Here is a 16,927-nt window from a genome sequence, read left to right on the forward strand (position 1 = left end):
TCCTCCCATAGCAGGAGGGCAAAATCACATACAGAAGGAAAGGGACATCTGTCCTAGCTGGACTAGGGAAGGCAGGAAGTGCCCCCCTAGTCCCGGGCAAATGCTAGAGGGACATCTGTCCCCTGACTCTACATCCCAACTGTGCTATCAGCTCAGGTTAATAGTTTTGTCTCAAGGGGCCTTGATGCTACCTAGAAGTCTCCTCTCCTTTCTTTGAAGCGATCACCCCATGCCCCCTCTTCCCTTTCACTTGCCTGCACAGCTCATCCTCTGGGCGGTCTTGCTTCTGCAGTTTACCAGTTTAACAGATGAGGTCCAAAGAGCTTTGCCATTCAGCTTCCAGCCTCCTACCTCCATGAGAACTCAGTCACAGCCTTCCTCCTCTGGCTGTCCACAACTGTCCCTTAGGAGCAACCACTCTATTTGTGTATTAGGAAACCACAGGGTAATTCTCTGCAATCCTCTGCCCAGTTTCTTGGGCCTCTCACCAGCACTTTTTTGCCCCTCCTACTGAGACCTTTCTGCCCCTCCTACACCCAGGCCTCTTCTGTAGCACTGAAATACAGGTGAACTTTCCCCCATCTTAAAGCCTCTCCTGACTCTGCTTACATGGCCACCTCACTCCCAGCTTCTGACCCTCCCCTTTAAGGAGGATCCGGATACTGCTTCTAAACGTTGTTTCATTCACTACTCTCATTTCTCTCCTTTGCAAGGCCCAGAGAAAGGAGCTTCTGCTTACCCCAGCCCTTCTCAACTGTTCTTTCCAGGCGGCCACTGAGATTCAGCGTCCCCTAGTGTTCCATTCCAGCCTTCACACTCACCGGGTCTGTTTCCCTCTTTCTGTCTGCCTCTTCCTCACCTTTTGACCTCTACCTGTCCTCAAACTGCATCTCTCACTCACTCTCTCAGCCCCCACTCACCCTACTCTCAGAGCTTTAAAGACAATTCATGAGTGGGTCTTGCAGCCCCACACTTCCTTCTGGAGTGGTTTTCTGTCCCTTGATGGCAGCTTCCTCCACCCTGGCACCAGTTCCAGTCCTTGACACCTGCTTTGTGATCCTCCACAGGCAGTAGAGCCAGGCATCCTGCTGACAGACCATCCCCCTCACCCCATAGCCAGATCCCAGCCTCTTCCTCTTATCCCACTTGCTCCATCCCTGCACAGCTCTCCTTGTAAGCAGGGAGTCTGCTTTGATAGTAGATAGTGGTCTTTCCCAAGAGACAGTCACATTCTTTCTCCATTGTTAGGGAGATACTGGCTTTTCTTATTATGACAACACAACAGGGTGGTTATTTTGAAGATGCTGGTCTTCTTGCCTAACTCTTTACTCTTTTAATTCTTGTGTATATTTTGTACATTATTTATTGTCTCTCTTGTCCTTGGCAACTTCCTCTGCACTGTAGTCTACTTTATTTGATATTAATATAAGTTATGTCTACATTTTATTATTATATTATATAATTATTAATTAATATAATGTACATATTTGTAATATATTATATATTACATAATAAGGCTTCTAAACTTTTCATTTCCTCTGTCAGTGTGCTTGAAAAGAGTTAATGATATTTTTATAGACGTTTAGTCTCATATTGCTTAGTTTGGGTATTTTTTGTCTTGTTGATCTTTTGCTTATATAGTATAGTTTCTGATTTTGTGTTTTTGTGGGGTGGTGTGTGTGTTTCTTATGTTGTATTGTTGTTTTGTTTGGGGGGGGGGTTGGAGAGTCTTTTTGTTTGCCTGTTCTTTTTTCTAAAGAGAAAAAAGAAAAGGCATGGAGTCAGGTGAGTGAGGAAGTGAAGAGATCTGAGAGGAGGGAGGGAAAAGCTTGATTTGAATATAGTTCGTGAAAAAAAATTGGAAAAAATTGCATAGGTATAATTGTTGTGCTTTTAGAAAGCCATCCATCGCTAATCTGTCTTTTAATGTAAATTAATAATTGAAGCATCAGGGCTTAAATGTGTTATTTATTTGCTTTTTAAATTTATTCCCATGGTTTCTCTCCCCTTGGTCTCCAGTGGGTTGTGTCATCATCGTCATTTTAATTCACCCTGAGTCTCAAATAGTGTTGTAAAGTGCATGACTTTACACAGTTTCCTCCTTAGTGGGCTCTGGGTTTTACAATAAACTCCTCCAAATTATCCCAGTCTACTAGTTCTGATTTAGTAATGTAAGTGTGCTACAGCCGCCGCACTCCATGGCCTCTGTGCTTTTCAAAGCACCTGGGGCGTTTCTTCTACAGGGACTACATTGTTAAATGGCGTGGCAACTATGTTTCAACCTTCATACTTAACCTCAGCAGCCTCTGGGCCAACTGTGTTCTAGGCACACAGCTAGGAAGTGGGGGCTCACAGCAAGCAAGACAGACATTCCCAGCTCTCGTTCTGCTGGCCGTCAAGTGACATATAGCAAAATATGATAATTACCATGCTCAGGGCTGAACACACAAAACAAAACCAAAGGCACCTGCGATGAACTGGAGCTCTTTCAAGCTTTACTTTGTGTCACTACAAATTCACGCCTTAGTAAGAGACACAGTAGCTATAGGAATGCAATGTCTCTAGGACTTCATGAGGAACAGAAAAAGCTGTTCTGACAGAGCTGCCCTGACTCTGCTGTTAGACACTGTGAACAGTGTGGAATTTTAGGAGCCAGTAAGTTCCCAGGATTGAACTAATTCTCTTTACAATCCTAGAGTAAAGCAGAAAAGTCACCAGAAGCTTCAGTTTCTACATCTATACACTCGGATCCCACTTGCTCTTCATGGAAAATGAATAGTAAGTTTCTGGGAGCTCAGAGGCTCCATTTTTCCAAAGTTGTCCTTTTTTGGAAGAAAGTTGCAATCTCAGACCCAAGAAGGTTTTGTTCCCTAGTTCAGTTTTCCTAATTCAACTTGATCCGCTGAGCCCAAAACTGAGTAACAACCATAACACTATTCAAAGTGCACAGAAATCAGTTAGGACCAAAGTTACCAAGAACTTACCTTGTGATCACAAGTCTGTTAAAATTGAGGAATACATCTAGAATTTGGAGGAATACGTCTAATACTTGGAGAAAACGAAGTAGTACTTCTTAGTTCATGCGTATTCAAAACAGGCACAAGATTTTTAGTGCAGTAATTTCTAAGATATAAACTAATGGTCTTTGATTCCTTTCTTGTTATATCTTGGTGATAAGTAATATGAAAAATCAAATTCAGTAGTGTGTTCTAATTGGGAAAGACATACGCAATAACAATTTAAGACTAAGTCATTGACAGATATGTTGGGAGAGGGCATACGTTCATTAATTTATTTATTCACTAACTCTTCTGGGCTTCAGAAACTGCATTCTCAATGTTGTAACTATGGAGACTAAATAGTGCCTGGGTCAGGGTTCAAAATGGCAAGGGGGGCATTGGGATTGAGTGTGTGCTCTGGTATATGGTTCAATGAAGGCTAAAGCATGGTCCATTCCTCCTCTGTAAGGAATGCTGGTTTGTATTATCTTGATGGCTTACAAGTCATGCATAGAAAAACCAAACCCAATGTTGTCACGGTGGTATGAATAACCCTTTGAGCCAAGTCACTAAAACCCCAATGAGATCCTTAGGGTCTAGGTATATAACCTAATATCCTGCTTGGTCCCTAACTGTAAAGTTCCCAGTCGTAACTGAATTGAACGGATTCCAGGGGTAACACTGAAAAGAGAGTTACAGAAGAAAAACCACATAGGTTACATTTAACAGTGGGCCTAATACAATGTGTACAACTACCTAAAACCTGTATGTGCTGGTCCTGTATGGTCCTGTATGTATGTCAACCTCACCTCCATGCACTGTGAACCATGCTGCTTTACAAGTACTAATTCAATTTGTTTCATATATCTATTCTGGCTGTAGTTTTTATATACTTTCCTCAAACAAGACTTCTAAAGAAATAGATGACATCATGACCTGTCTCTAAACTTCAAGCAGAAACTGGAATGTGCCAAGTTTGGCATTATCGACATTGAAACCAATAAAGGGAAACTAGTGGTCTCTTTCCCACAGCTCGCTCCTCAGCACAATCCTACCATCTGGACTCTCTTCACCACCTGTGGATCAAAGAGATCCCTCGGCACAGGAGGACACAGAGCCCGAGCTCTAGTGGGAAGCTGCTGGTTGGCTGGCCCCGTGGGACAGGTGACACAGCTGAGGGAGTGAGCAGTTCCCACAGGTCACCTTGGTGAGGTAGCCTATGGCCAGGCTCTAAAACAGCAGAGGCTCTGCATGTGGAGAAGGGGTGCCATTTACCAGTCGGTCTGTCTTCAGACAGTTTGTCTTCCTTCTCTTCCCTCTCCAAGGTGCTGCTGGAAGACGAGATGCTGGAGGCCGAGCAGTTGTCCCTCTCATTCACCTCTTCGTTTTGCCTCTCCTTTTCACTCAGGGAAGCTCTTTCCTCAGGCTCTATCTCCAGCACCGGCTCTTCTTGGCTCTCTGCTTCACTGTGGGCAGATGCTATGTCCTGGCTGGCTTCATCAGCACCCTGCCCAGCTTCCACCTCCAGTTCAGGCTTGTGGTCCTTACCACTTACTGATGGAGACAAGAGTAGAGATTATATTAAGAACAGATTTTTCTGGAGGGTAGGGGACACCCAAAATTTGGTTTGATTCCTCTAGGAAAGGTCTAAAAGTAGCCCCCCAAGAGTCATTCCTGTTCTGTGGTTATTGAACTAATGATCTGTTGCTATGAACAATACTGTGCAGGTGACATGGAAGTCTACTTTAGCATTGCAGATGGAACGGGCCATGTGGTACCAATATAGGTAGCCTCTAGAAGCTGACAGTGAACCCTGGCTGGCAGCCACTAGTGAACATGGACCCGATCTACAAGTGCAAAGTAACACGGAGTAAGTCAAAGGATGAGTCCTCCCAGGTCTTCTGATCAGAGCCCAGCTGGCCACAGGAACCCAGCTGAGCCATGCTAGGAAAATGCAAGACAACATGCAGGAACTGTTCTCAGTGGTGATGTTTTGGGCCATTTCTTATGCAGCAGCATAAAATGAATGCAGTGTCTCTGTGGGGGAAACAGCAAAACCCACAGTAAATCAAGCTGACCTTCAAGCTGCAGTTCAAAGCATTCTGACATTGGAGGCTAGCCCAGGCAGGCTGATCCCCCTGGGATCAGATGCTAAGATACTGCTTGCCCAGTGGCATGAAGTTAGCCCTTCAAGGAATCACTTGTGTCTCACTTTGGAGAAGCTCATGCCTACAATCTTGTGTGCACAATTGTCCTTTTCATGAGTGTCTTTCTTCTCCCTTCAAGCCTATGTTTAAATCTATAGCCCCACCCCTCTTTTTAATAAACTTCAACTCTGCTTCATAACAAATATGTTTTAAAGTATTGGGCTGGAAAGGTGGCTGGGTGGGTAAAAGCACTTGTTGATCTTTCATAGGACCTGGGTTCAAGTCCCAGTCTCCACCATGGTGGCTCATACCATCTGTAGACATAGTTTCAGGAGCTCCAAGAGGTATGTGTATGGTGCACACATATACATGCAGGCTAAATATTCATACTCATAAAGTTGAAATGTTTTAAAGTACTAGGTAGGATGGCTTATGCTTGTAAATCCTAGCACTTCAGAAGTGAAGGCAAGAAGACCAGTGAGTATCTGTGACTAGCAGGGCCACATAGTGATCTCCATATCAACCTATGCTACACAGTCAGACTCTGAATAAAAAACAGCCACCACCACCACCACCACCATAAAACAAAACAAAACAAAACAACCTTAAATAAAAGGACCACTCATGGGCAGAGGCCTATTTGTAAGGCATCAGAGACTAGAAACACACTGCTAGTGCCAAGGTAAAATGCTCACACTCCCCGTCATGTGCTGGTCCAGGGTGCAGTGAAACGGTTCTGTCTGCCTCATGCCTGGTTTTGCTGAGCAAAGCTCTCAGCTAAGAACTTTGGACAAGTAACAGAATGATTGAGAATACAAAACTTTCAGCCAAACGCCATCTGGATAGGCCAGATGAGGCTGGGCCACTCCTGACAGCAACTGCCCTGGGCTGAAGAGGCTAAGGGTTAGGATTCTGCCAGTGCCTAGAGAATATGTGCTCAAGTCCTGAGTGTATGTGTGCGCACACACACACACACTCACACATACACACCCTCACACTCAAGTTGATGAAGACATTCAGGCAGGAACTAGAAGAGATCTATCCAGATCCCATAAAACAAGTGGATCAGGCAGTTCATTTGCTTGTTTTTTCTCCCCCACCCCCTCCCTCTGGAGCATACTGCTGCCTTCAGGGTTGGGGAGAGATAGGGTATGCAGGCCTGGCCTCTTAGCCTATCAGTGAGCCAAGCTCTGCCTTTACCACAAGGAGGAAAACAGCTCTCACTGGGCAGAGGCCCAACCATCATCAATTTCTCAGCAAGAAGTCATTCTGCCAGGAGTCATTGGAGACAGCATCCCATCCCTGTGCCCTGTGTCCTTCTGAGAATAGAGCAGAAGGGTGCCTAGGGAGAGGAAGGATGGAAAGGGCAGAGGAAGGGTAGAAAAGGGAAGAACTGTAGACTTTTTTTTTTTAATTCTGGGCACTTTGCAGCCACCAGAGAAAATATACTGTGTGGACCCCACAGTGCCCTTCAGGCAAGAATTGGGGGTGGCATAGTGTGTACTCTCCTCCGGCCTGAATGATCTCTCATGCATTCATCCCTGGAGGTCTCTAACCTATCACAGGAGCCTGGTGCAGAGCCCAGAGGCTTTCCCCAAAGATGTCAGGTCTGATAACAGCAGAAGGCGGCAAAAAGCCACATCCCTTTGAGTTCACATGCCTGAGAACAGGCATGCTGTGCACTGTCCTTCAAAAGCAAAACCGAGGCTTTTGTTTATGGGAAAATGAGTATGCCCTTTGGAGAAGTCCTTTTGGGTGTAGGGGAATCTCAGTGCTGATTTCTTTTTCATTTGATGATATGCTGTTTAGTAAAGAGATGATACAACCCTCTGTGAGTTTTACAAGCCTGGCAGACGTGGAACATGAGCAATGGTGGTATCATGATGGGGCTGACAGAAAGCATATGTGTACACGCACGCTGACTTCAGAATAGCCACATCAAAATGAAAATGTGCTTGCAACAGCCTAGCATGTGGCATGCACTTGGGCATTCATGGCAAGCATGTGGGGGAACCTGGACAATGGTGTCGTCCTGTGGCTCTGTCCCTCACAGGGTGAGCCGGGACATCCTACCAGCCCCTGGAGACTCAGCAAAGGAGAGGGAATATGCATGGCTGCCGGCTGCTTGACTGCAGTTGGCTTGGACCAACTGTGCTGTTTCATCCCATTTAATTCACAGGACTCAGACAGCCATGCAGTTCCTGGTTGGCCAAGGGTTGTCTGGACAGATGTGTTAATAGATGTGATAGCTCTGAATGAGCCACACACTCTTGGGAAGAAACAAGACAATGCCATCCAAATATGCCAGAACCTAAGCTGCATGGAACCAGGGCCACTAATATATGATTCCAAATCCTGGTGGTGGTGGTGGTGGTAGGGGGTGTGTTTCTCATGATCTGTATGGAAATAGTCATCTTCAAAGTCACATTCTGCCTAGAACACATGCCTCAGTATCCACAGGGTCTGACTATAAAGCTGTGGCACGTGGGGCTGTCCTGACCAATTTATGAGCATATTAAGTGCTGGTCATATACATGCAAGTGGGACAAAGCAAACAAGGGATTAAGAATCAAGGCAGCAAACAGGAATGGAGGCTTGTTCCTGTGAGCGTGTAATAAACCAGTGGTGATGCCCAACCTTGTCGCCCTCTGCCTTCAGAAGCTTACCACACCACACAATAAGGCACAAAATATAAAGCCCTATCTGCAACGATCAGGGTGTTGTGTGGACAGGCCCCCGCAGGGGGACACTGGATAAGATGACAGGCACATCTGGTGTGAGCGGCAGGCTCATGGTAGACCCTTCTCTACCACAGCTGGGGCAAAGTTTCTGAAGGACCACATCTCTTCTTTCATGAGAGGCCACATCGGACTCAGGAACTAGTACTGCATCACAAAGTTCCTGTCACTCCCCATCAATCTAAAGGAGGCCCCTATGAAGAACCAGAGACACTGTAGCAAATCTCACAATGTTCTTTCTCTTCTTTGTTTTCTCTTTGATCAGGGCTTCTCTTACTGACACCTCCATACACACAGACATTCTTTGTGGGATATGTTTCCTATGAAGGGCCTCTTGCCCTGCAGATAGACAGGGGAAGTATCCTCCACCCCAGAGGCTTTGGACCATAGAGGAAGCACTGAAGTCTGCAGGAAATGAACGTTTTCCTCAACACCTGGGGTGAAAACAGCGTTTTTTTGTTTTTTTGTTTTTTTTACCTCCAAGCTACTACTAGTCTCAGTAGTTAACAAGAATTTCTCTAGTCCAACAGTGATGTCAGTGGTGGCAAATACACTGATGACCAATCAGTTGTACTCTGACACCAATGAAATCTGCACAGGGCCAGAGAGAAGAGATCCTAAAATCCTGCATGGCAAGGCACATGATCCGTACTGTCCCACAGGCACAGCACAATGCCAGCCATTAAGCTCTTACTACACCAATATAAAACAGCTAACAACATCCTGCATGTTTTGATGTCAATAGCACAGTGCACTGGGAAAGAGGTATGCTGGGAAGCTGGTACCTGGGGATGGGGTAGCAAGGTGCTTTTATGAGGTCCAGAAGGCAAGTGTAAGCCCCTATATCAAAAGGACATTTTTGGTGGTGAGAATGCACTAAGCAGGTAGAAGAGGACATGCAGAAACCTGGAGTGCGTGCTATCTGGGAGGAGTCAAAGATGTTCAGTGAGGTTCTGCTCAGTGCAGAGGGAAATGGTCAGCCACCTAGGGCAAGGGCTATTGGTCTTGTGTACTTAGAAATGCATCTGGGACTCTACCCTGAGGGGCAGTGATGGGTACTTCAGGTAGAAAGCAAACACATTTAGTTGTTGGCTATTTAAGAGCCCCCTGGCTATGCCTATGTCAGGCCAAACACTCTTCCTGTTGGAACAGCTGGCCTTGCCTGTAAGTTAAGGGTGAAGCTCTAATCCGGATGGAATAGTCAGGAAGTAACCCCTGCAGATGATGAGACTGGGTAGAAAGAAGCAAATGTCAGCCAAGGCACCTCTATAGGAGAGGACTGCAAATAAGATTCCAGAACTAAGTACCCAAGACAGGTAAGGGACTGAGTCCCTGGACACTGGGACAGTTTCCTGCATAGAGATCTGCTGCGGGAAGGACTATGTTGAGTTTTGGGGGGAACAGGGACTGTCAATACCCTTTGAGCTATACTTCCTGGGCATTTTGTATAAAATGGTTGCTGAGATCTTCCTGGCCCCTCCATGGGAATGGCTCTGTGATAACCCCAAGGCAGCCAAAGCAAGGGGCTGGGATGTATAATTATGTTGGTAGAGCATTTGCCTAGCATGCACAAAGTCCTGGACTCCATCCTTAACACCACATTAAAACTGGATGTCATGATATATACCTAGAATCCTAGCAATTGAGGGGTAGAGGCAGGGGAATAAGACATTGGAAGTAATCCTAAGCTATATAGTGAATTAGAGGCTAGACTGATTTCACAAGACCATGTTGAGAGAGGGGTGCCTATGGGGGTCGGCTCAGATAGTAAAATGCTTGCTGCACAAACATGAGAACCTGACTCCACATCTTCAACACGCACATAAAAAAGCATTGCACAGCTGTAAGGCAGTGCTGGGAAGACAGAGACAGGTAGATCTCTACAACTGTCTGACTAGCCAGCCTTGCTGAATCAGTGAGCTCCAGGTTCTATGAGAGGCTCTATCTCAAAAAATAAGGTAGAAAAAAAAAAGAGAGAGAGAGAGAAAGAAACTCAAGACATGCACACAAGGCTGGGACATCACAGTAGGCCATTATGCCAGGGCAGAAGGGTCAGGTGTTACCTCTTTAGCCTGTACTCATAAGGGTCCTACTCTGACCTTGGCACCAGCCATAATAAAGCAGGCACCCAAGGCTAGAGCTGCCAGGCACTGTGCACTTGCTATCACATCCTGGTTGGAAGGAGAACATGCAGCTCTGCCTGTATCTCAAGAGCTGTGCAGGAGGAGGGGACTATAAGACCTGCTAGGCAGGCTCACTTTCTCCAGCAGGATCCATCAGGCAGGAGTGACAGGGGAAGATGGCAGGGAGGGGCTGATGGCATCCAAGGAGTCCAAAACTGAATGTGTCTCACTGGACTGCAGCCCGAGCAGACAGACGCAACTCAGCAATGCCAGGACACACTTAGGAAAGACTAGAAAAATGTGCTTGGCCAGAAGCACGCTGACCTGATTCTGAGGGCTGAAAACAGATTTCAAGGTTGGAAGGAAGGATATAGGGAAGGGGGGGGGAACCTTAAACTTTGTTAAAGAATGTACCATTTATACAAAGTGGAAGAAATAATGGGAAAGGGGGATGCTGGTGCCACAAGGCCCCTGGGCATCACTCAATGGATCCCTCTTTTAGTTTTGTTCACTGTTGAGTTTTGTGTCTGAATACATATGCATGCCTGGCACAGAGTGTGTGTGTGTAGGTCGGTGAACTTGGTGGAGTTAGCTCTCTCCTTCCGCATTTTACGAATAGGTCCCAGGGATCAAACTCAGATCATCAGACTTGTGCAGTAAGCCTCTCTATCCACTGACCCATATCACTAACCTTCAAGGATCGTTCTACACCAGAGAAACAGACATTACAGAAGCAAGGGAGATTGGGGAGCCAAGAGTCCCATGGACATGAGAAACTAGAGAGAGATGGGGGTGCATTGTTCCTTATTCTGTGGGTACAAAAGGCTATGCCATAATGTACACCACAGAAGTGGAGGAGAAACAAGGGAAGGAAGGAAAGACCCAAGCGCGGCACTAGCTCCTCCTGAGTTCCAAAGGCTGCTGAGAAGAGCCCTCAAAAGCTCAACCCCACCTCCTCATGGGGTCTCCAAGACCTCTGCTGCATGTTGGGCCCCACTTAGCCTGAAGTCAAAAGCAAAAGTTACTATGTATTAAGCATCCATCCCACCCACAGGTTGTTCTAGGAAGCTTATTAATGTCACCCTTTTAAATTTCCCCATCCACACTATGAAGTAAAGATTCATGTCCCCATGTAAGAAGTGAGAATGCATCTTTGGATAAGCAGCTTGGCCAAGACTACACAATGAGCTGAATACAGGAGCACTCATCTTTGCCAGGCTGCCCCCAGCTCCATTTCTAGAGCTGGCAAGCAGGGAGAGACTAGAAAAGTTATACCAGTGCCCCATGTACCTGGCTGGCTTGCATCGGTTGCCAGTAACCCTTTCTGTCCTGAGGTTTCTTCTCCTGTTTATGGCTCTTAGTGAGTGCCAATCACTCACCACAGTCCTGCCAGCCTAGCAGTAAAACCATTTCCTATTTTCCCTAGCTGCTTCCTTGACCGCCTCTGATGGCTCTCTTTCCTCCCCACACCTCTGCAAGCAGCCTTTCTCTAAACATCTCTCCCGAGTCTCGACCACTGTCTTCCTGCTGGATCTCACTGACAGGCAGAGCGCACGCACGGGATGATGCTGGGTCTCTAACCTAGATCAACCTGCCCCATGTCCTAATCACAGGTTCTGCTGTGTGGAAGGTGAAGGAGCTACAAAGAAATAATATGTACATATTTCTGGAAACCAACAACATACAGTGGGCAGGGATGTATCAATGGCTGCTTTCATTAATATCCCCAGAAGCAGAGTCCAATGTCTACTTATAACATCTAGATTCAGTCAATCTCGGGGTGGCTTCAATCAGTTTTAGTCTGATAGTGTCTTGATGGCTCTGCCAGAACTTGGTTTTTAGGCAGGTCTTATGAAACCATGGACGGGGCCAGCCAGTTCTATAATAGCTGCTCAAACAGCACAAATTCCAGGGACCTCCCCAGTTTAGAGCTTATAACTAACACCATCAACTTGAGACTTGAGATTTAATCACATAAATCTGAGAAAGGTCCCTGGAGAAAAGACTCACAACTTTGAAAATTCTTTAGACTTTGCCTTTGGTGTTCGGCCAGCTCTTGCTGGGCTGTTTGTGAAGATTTATCTAAAGCAGGCTTTCTCAGCTCCAGTACTTTGGACATTTAGGGCCAAACAATTCCTTGACACGGGTAAGTATTCCTGCACATTATAGGATTCATAGCCCTCTGATTTCTTCTCACTAAAGAACCTTAACATCACCCCCACAACCTTCCCACCACTGTGACAAATGAAGATGCCCATAGACACAGCCAAATGTCCCCGAAGTATAAAATCACCCCAAAATGGAATCTCTATGCACAGGAATACTTCCATTAGTTGGGTGCAAACACGGCTATGCACATTTCACAAAAGAAGTGTGCTGTCAGGAGTGGAGCTATGGCTCAACGTTTCAGACTGTTTCTGTCCCACACTTTGTTCCCTTGAGTATTGAAGACCATTCCACCTGGGTATCCATCCCATGTGCAGTCACCAAAGGTAGACATTAATGTGGATGTCAAGAAGTGCATGCTGACAGGAGCCTGATATAGCTGTCTCCTTAAAAGTCTGCCAGAGTCTGACATATTCAGAGGCAGATGTTCACAGCTAACCATTGAACTGATCAGGGGGTTTCCAATGGAGGAGTTAGAGAGAAGGAGCTGAAGGAGATGAAAGGGTTTACAGCCCCATGAGGAGAGCAACAATACCAACCAAGCAGAGCTCCCAGGGTCTAAACCACCAGCCTGGGAGCACATAGACTCCCAGCTGTATATGTAGAGGAGGATGGCCTTGTTGGGCATAGGTGGGAGAGGAGATCCTTGGTCCTATGAAGGCTGGATACTGAGTGTGGGGGAATTCGAGTGTGGGGAGGTGGGAGGGGGCACATCCTTGGTCCCATGAAGGCTGGATGCCAAGTATGGGAGAATTCAAGGGTAGAGGGTGGGTGGGGGCACATCCTCATAGAAGCAAGAGGAAGGGGGATGGGATGAGGGTTCCTGAGTGGGGGCAAAATGGGGTAAGGGGATAACACCTGAAATGTAAATAAAATATTCAATTAAAAAAAAAGAAAAAAAATACTGACTATTCTTTCAGGACTGGGGTTTTGCTCACAGCACCCACATGGTGTTTCAAATTTTTCTATAATGTCAGTTCCAGGCAACTCAATACTCTTTTCTGGCTTCTGTGGACACTGCAAGCATGTAGTGCACATAAACTAATATAAGCACAGAGACACATAAATATTTTTAATGTAACATGTTATCACCAGCAAAATACCAATTCTGCTATTAATTTGTAGGCCTTCAAAACTAAGGTCCCAGCATTGCTTCAAATTTTAGATCCAGATGCCCAAAAAAATCTAAGCCACTCTATGTTACCTTTAGAGACCCCACTTTATAGACCCTGTATCTGCCCTCTACAGTCCTAACTATCAAGAGTTTCTCAATTAGCAACATTGGGGCTCAGTATGAAGTTCTAGCCTTGTACTCATAGGCTGTGTTATCTCCAAATCCACATTCTGACACTCTTAGGTCACACTCAGTTCCACATGTTAGTCATGGGAAGTCAAGAGCACATGGGAATAAAGAAGCGCTCAAGAAATGACAACACAGCCACCAAAGCAGACGCAGGACCTTAACCATAGGTAGAGTCAAGTGCATCATGGACAAGATCACAAGTGCTTCCGGGATGATTGTCTCCAGGCTGCATACTCAGCACAGTGGTGGACTGCCTGCCTACTTTCTGTGAGGTCTTGGTTCAAAATACACAGCCCACCCCAACACACACACACACGCACACGCACACGCATGCACACACACACACACACACACACACACATTCACACACACCCTTGCACATTCATATAGCTGGGGAGACAGCTTAGTCCTGTCATGCATTCAAGCACAAAAACCTGCTGAATTCAATACCCAGAATCGATATTAAAGCTGGGCATGGAGGTATGTCCTCAGAATCCTACTGCTAGAAACAGAGACAGGCAGATCTCTGCAGCTCTCTGCAGCTCTCTGGCTGCTGGTGTAGCGTAATGGGTGAGTAAGCTAGGAAACCCTATCTCAACAAGCAAGTAGGATGACAGACTGAGTAGTGACAGTAATGATGTTGAGATCTGACCTCCATATGCATGTGTTCCAGTATGCACACACATATGTACACATAATATAAGTTTTTATACATTATGAAACCTAATATACCATTATATATTATATACTATTTATAAAATTTCTATTCTCTTCCTTCTCAGAGGACACTTCTGACTGGGAGTTTGACACTGCAGCATCACATAATAAAACAGCAGTAGCCAGTTTCAGGTTCAGTAACTGTGTGCTTCATAAAGCACAGTAAATATTCTACTTCACACAATAAACAGAAACTGGAATGTTGTCCCAGGTCCTTGCACTGTTTATTGATATATTGTTATTTTGAGGTCATGTGATGAGACCCCAAACGCGGTCTTGAAGACTTCGTCTGATGTTAGACACACTGGTGATGTTCTGATTCCAACAAGTTGAATGGGACAGACTCTAATCTTCACCCATCCTTGGATAAGCCTTTCTTTGAAAGTAAGTCACTCCAAACTGGTAGAGCTTTCCAGAAGCCTCTCTGGCCCTAGTCAAGCCTCAAACAGAAGCACCAAGGGCATCACAGGAGCATGTGGACATGAAGGTGGGACAGTCCTGCATAGCTGCATCCAACAGCTTACCTTTTTTAATCATTAAGTTTTATGGCCTCTCAATAATTTAGTTACTCACAAATGGATGGTCTTCTGGGATCAAAAACAAAACTCTCTTGTTTACTAAATATTTACTGATATTTGTCATGGTTGAGGTACCAATCAGGGTACAAAACAACTTACATATAAAAAATTATCTTACCCCAAGTATTCTTCAGGTTCAAGTTGACTGTTAAGTCACAGCAGTGAGACATTATAAAATCAAACAACTAGCAGCTAGGGACAATATTAGCTCTCCAGGCCAGGATATTCTGACCAAATATAAATAGAAACAGCTGGCCTGAGCCTGGGCCAGCTAGACATCTCACCTTTAAATCCTCACTCCAGACAACTGTCCCCAACTTACATCTGTCACTCCAGAAGTAGCTTTTCAGTTACTCTACAACTTAGCAGTTTATTTGCATTTCTTTCTTTCTTTTTCTCCTTTCTTTCTTTCTTTCTTTCTTTCTTTCTTTCTTTTTTTTTTTTTGTTTTTTTGTTTTTTTGTTTTTTCGAGACAGGGTTTCTCTGTGTAGCCCTGGCTGTCCTGGAACTCACTCTGTAGACCAGGCTGGCCTCAAACTCAGAAATCTGCCTGCCTCTGCCTCCCAAGTGCTGGGATTAATGGTGTGCACCACCACTGCCCGGCTTATCTGCATTTCTTAGCAAATAAATTCACAAAGACGAAACCTAGGATTAGCACAAAAGTCATTGGCAAGCTTGGAAACACAGTTCTTAATCTTGATCCTCGAGCAATGTAGTATTTTTCTATAGTGGTTGAATGGACAAAGGGGCTATTTTAAGAAATAGATATATTTAAACTATCAATTTGTCCAGAACCATCCTCTCAATTTTCTAGATATTCACAAAGAAATAGTCCAGGGACACTTGTCAATTCGGTGGAGAAATGCCCCCTCAGGCCAGAGTTATATATTCTGCTCACAGGGAGTGCCTTGGATAGCCATGGAAGTGTCCTCTACCTTTCCCAGATGAGGAATAGAAGGTCTGACACATCTGGGATGGCACCTTATACATAAGACTTTCACACTGAACGTCCTCACACAAGCACCTAGCAAGTCTTAGTATCTTTAAGGAACTTAACAACAGAAAGCATCTGAGGAGGTGGGAGACAGGACCCAAAAGGACAAGGGTAGAGACACAGACTACATATTTTTCAGAGGCAGGTAACCATTTGAAGTGGGCATGGGAGGGGCGGGTGAAAGAGGATTATGAAGAGAGAGGGCTTGGCAGTAACTTTGAAAGACCTACCTCACAGAGGACATCAGCATAGCTACGAGAAAAATGAGACATGATGGAGAGGTGGTGAGGCAAGGAGAGGACCCTGAAGCAAACAGTACATTCCTTCTGTAGATTATCTACAAGATGTAGAGGGGATAAAAGAGGTTGCATCAAAAAAGCTATGAGAACCTTCTAGTATATCTATTGGGCTTTTTCAGAGAAGCTCCAACTTAGAAAGACTTGAAAGAAACATGTCTGTCTCAAGCTTAACAAAATGCATTGCAGGGTCCCTGGTCCCAGGGGTAGTCTTACAGAATCAGGATTTTAGGGCCTAAAAAACCAGCACGTGCTTACTCAGCTATACTACAGTCTTTATATCATTGTGTGTAAATGCAGTGCAGTATATATGGAGAGTGAGCACCTGTGATGCTTTGTATATGCTCAGCCCAGGAAGTGGCACCATTAAAGGTGTGGCCCTGTAGGAGTAGGTGTGTCACTGTGAGTGTGGGCTTTAAGACCCTTATCCTAGCTGCCTGGAAATCAGTATTCTGCCAGCGGCCTTCAGATGAAGATGTAGAACTCTCAGCTTCTCCTTCACCATGCTTGCCTGGATGCTGCCATGTTTCTGCCTTGATGATAATGGGCTGAACCTCTGAACTTGTAAGTCAGCACCAATTAAATGTTGTTCTTCATAAAACTTGCCTTGGTCATAGTGTCTGTTCACAGCAGTAACACCCTAACTAAGACAGTACCCAAGGAAAAGTAGAAATTATGGACATAGCACTGTGGCTACTAAGGCCCTGAGCCAGGGAAGGATGCCAAGAGGAACCCTCAGATTATCATTTATTGTTACTTTCAAAGTCTTGGCTGTTGGCTGAAAGGCTGAAGACTCTCATTGTCCCAGCTCACAGAACCTCCTGCCTAGACCCGAAATCATCAATATGAGGTTCATGCCTCGAATA

At 45.3% G+C, this 16,927-nt stretch overlaps 1 protein-coding gene across 9 annotated transcripts in view; it reads right to left on the reverse strand.

Annotated features, from left to right (window-relative positions):
- Window positions 1-16,927, reverse strand: part of Fhod3 (formin homology 2 domain containing 3) — a 400,629-nt gene that overhangs the window by 43,377 nt on the left and 340,325 nt on the right. For all 9 annotated transcript variants that reach the window (XM_034518100.2, XM_034518098.2, XM_076912886.1 and 6 more), the window contains one exon: window positions 4,275-4,553. In XM_034518100.2, coding sequence (XP_034373991.1) covers window positions 4,275-4,553 — 279 coding nt within the window. The remainder of the gene's footprint in view (window positions 1-4,274; window positions 4,554-16,927) is intronic.

This window comes from Arvicanthis niloticus, chromosome 14 (genome assembly GCF_011762505.2).
Source record: "Arvicanthis niloticus isolate mArvNil1 chromosome 14, mArvNil1.pat.X, whole genome shotgun sequence".
In the NCBI taxonomy this organism is placed as follows: domain Eukaryota; kingdom Metazoa; phylum Chordata; class Mammalia; order Rodentia; family Muridae; genus Arvicanthis; species Arvicanthis niloticus.